The sequence below is a fragment of the Penaeus monodon genome, chromosome 32 (genome assembly GCF_015228065.2).
Source record: "Penaeus monodon isolate SGIC_2016 chromosome 32, NSTDA_Pmon_1, whole genome shotgun sequence".
NCBI lineage: Eukaryota > Metazoa > Arthropoda > Malacostraca > Decapoda > Penaeidae > Penaeus > Penaeus monodon.
Window position 1 is genome coordinate 32,825,141 of NC_051417.1, and position 1,254 is coordinate 32,826,394.

Consider the following 1,254-nt stretch of genomic DNA (forward strand, 5'->3'; position numbering starts at 1 on the left):
GAAGCCACCAACTCTGGGTTGTCAGACGCCCATGAGTTGCATAGCTCTAAAAGCGTGATCGGGGAAACAATATCACGCAGAGTATGTTTCAGAATGAAGGTAGCAGGCAAGTCCTTTGCCAACAGTAAGCCATATGACCCCATAATTATAAGTTCCAACTTCTTGTCGAAGCCTATCAAGTCCCATACAACCTGATGCAGGGGACTGAGAAAAGCTGTAATTGGCTCTCCATCCTTCCGCTTCATCTCACATAACCGAAAACACTAGCGTGCTCAGACTTGGCTTAGAACCTCAAGGAGCTCCACACATCCTTGGTGTCTGCAGCCCTCAAGAGCTTCCAAGTACGCAGCGGTTCAGCCGCTCTAGGGTTAAATCTACCCAGCCCGAGTCGTCCCACTGTCCCCCCGTGGCCAAGTCCTCTACCACAGACAGCCACCACTCCAAGTTTCGGGAGGCCTCCTTGTCTATGATGTAGCAACCCTCGAGGAAGGGTAGCTTGTTCTTGACGCCATTAATCGGGGGTTTTCTTTCGTTGGTCTAGTAAGATCATCAAATCATCCCGAGAAACTTCTCCAATCATATTGGATGACTCGGATTTACAAATCCTCTCCGGCAAGGTCTCGGGCCCCCAAGATATCTTATTCCTCAAGTCTGAATCTGTGGCCTCACCAGATCTCTCGAACCCTACTGACCGCCCCTCTAGACTATACAGACCAATGTCTAATAAAACCTATCGCGCTACACTCAACCGTCTCAGTGCCCGAGCTCTGCAGTAGTTCACGAACAAGAATCTCCAGAATCTCTGGTAAATCGCTCGGAACTAGGCCTTGTAGCGACAAGATCGTCTACGAGGATACCCTCCCCGTCGCAGAACAAAAAAATAATCAAATCCTCAGCCGCCCTTCTCAAGACGCGCCTCAGGCGGCCCTCACCCATGTGCAAATTACTAAAAAGAACCGAAAACACGAAAAACAAAACAAAAGATAAATGAGGTGAAAAAGGCAAGATTACACCGTCCTAGTGGCACCTCCACGCGCACTCACCTCGCCCGTGACGTCACAGGAACGCCCTCGTCTAGCTGCACTGTCCAACGGTACCCGTGACTCAACCCAGGCAGTCCACTATGGCGTCACCAGTCCAGCCGCCGACCCACACCAGCCGCGCCGCTCCCGTCACCCAGATACGCCAGACACCCATCACCCAGACACCTCAGACACCCGTTACACAGACACCCATCGCCCAGACACCCCAGAG

The 1,254-nt window shown here is 51.9% G+C and overlaps 1 protein-coding gene across 1 annotated transcript in view; it reads left to right on the plus strand.

Moving 5' to 3' along the window:
- Positions 1–17: 17 nt before the first annotated feature.
- Positions 18–1,254, plus strand: part of LOC119593329 (treslin-like) — a gene marked incomplete in the record, with an annotated part of 1,606 nt that continues 369 nt past the window's right edge. The window contains 1 exon segment of the mRNA XM_037942257.1: positions 18–1,237. Within this exon segment, the coding sequence (XP_037798185.1) occupies positions 1,124–1,237 (114 nt within the window).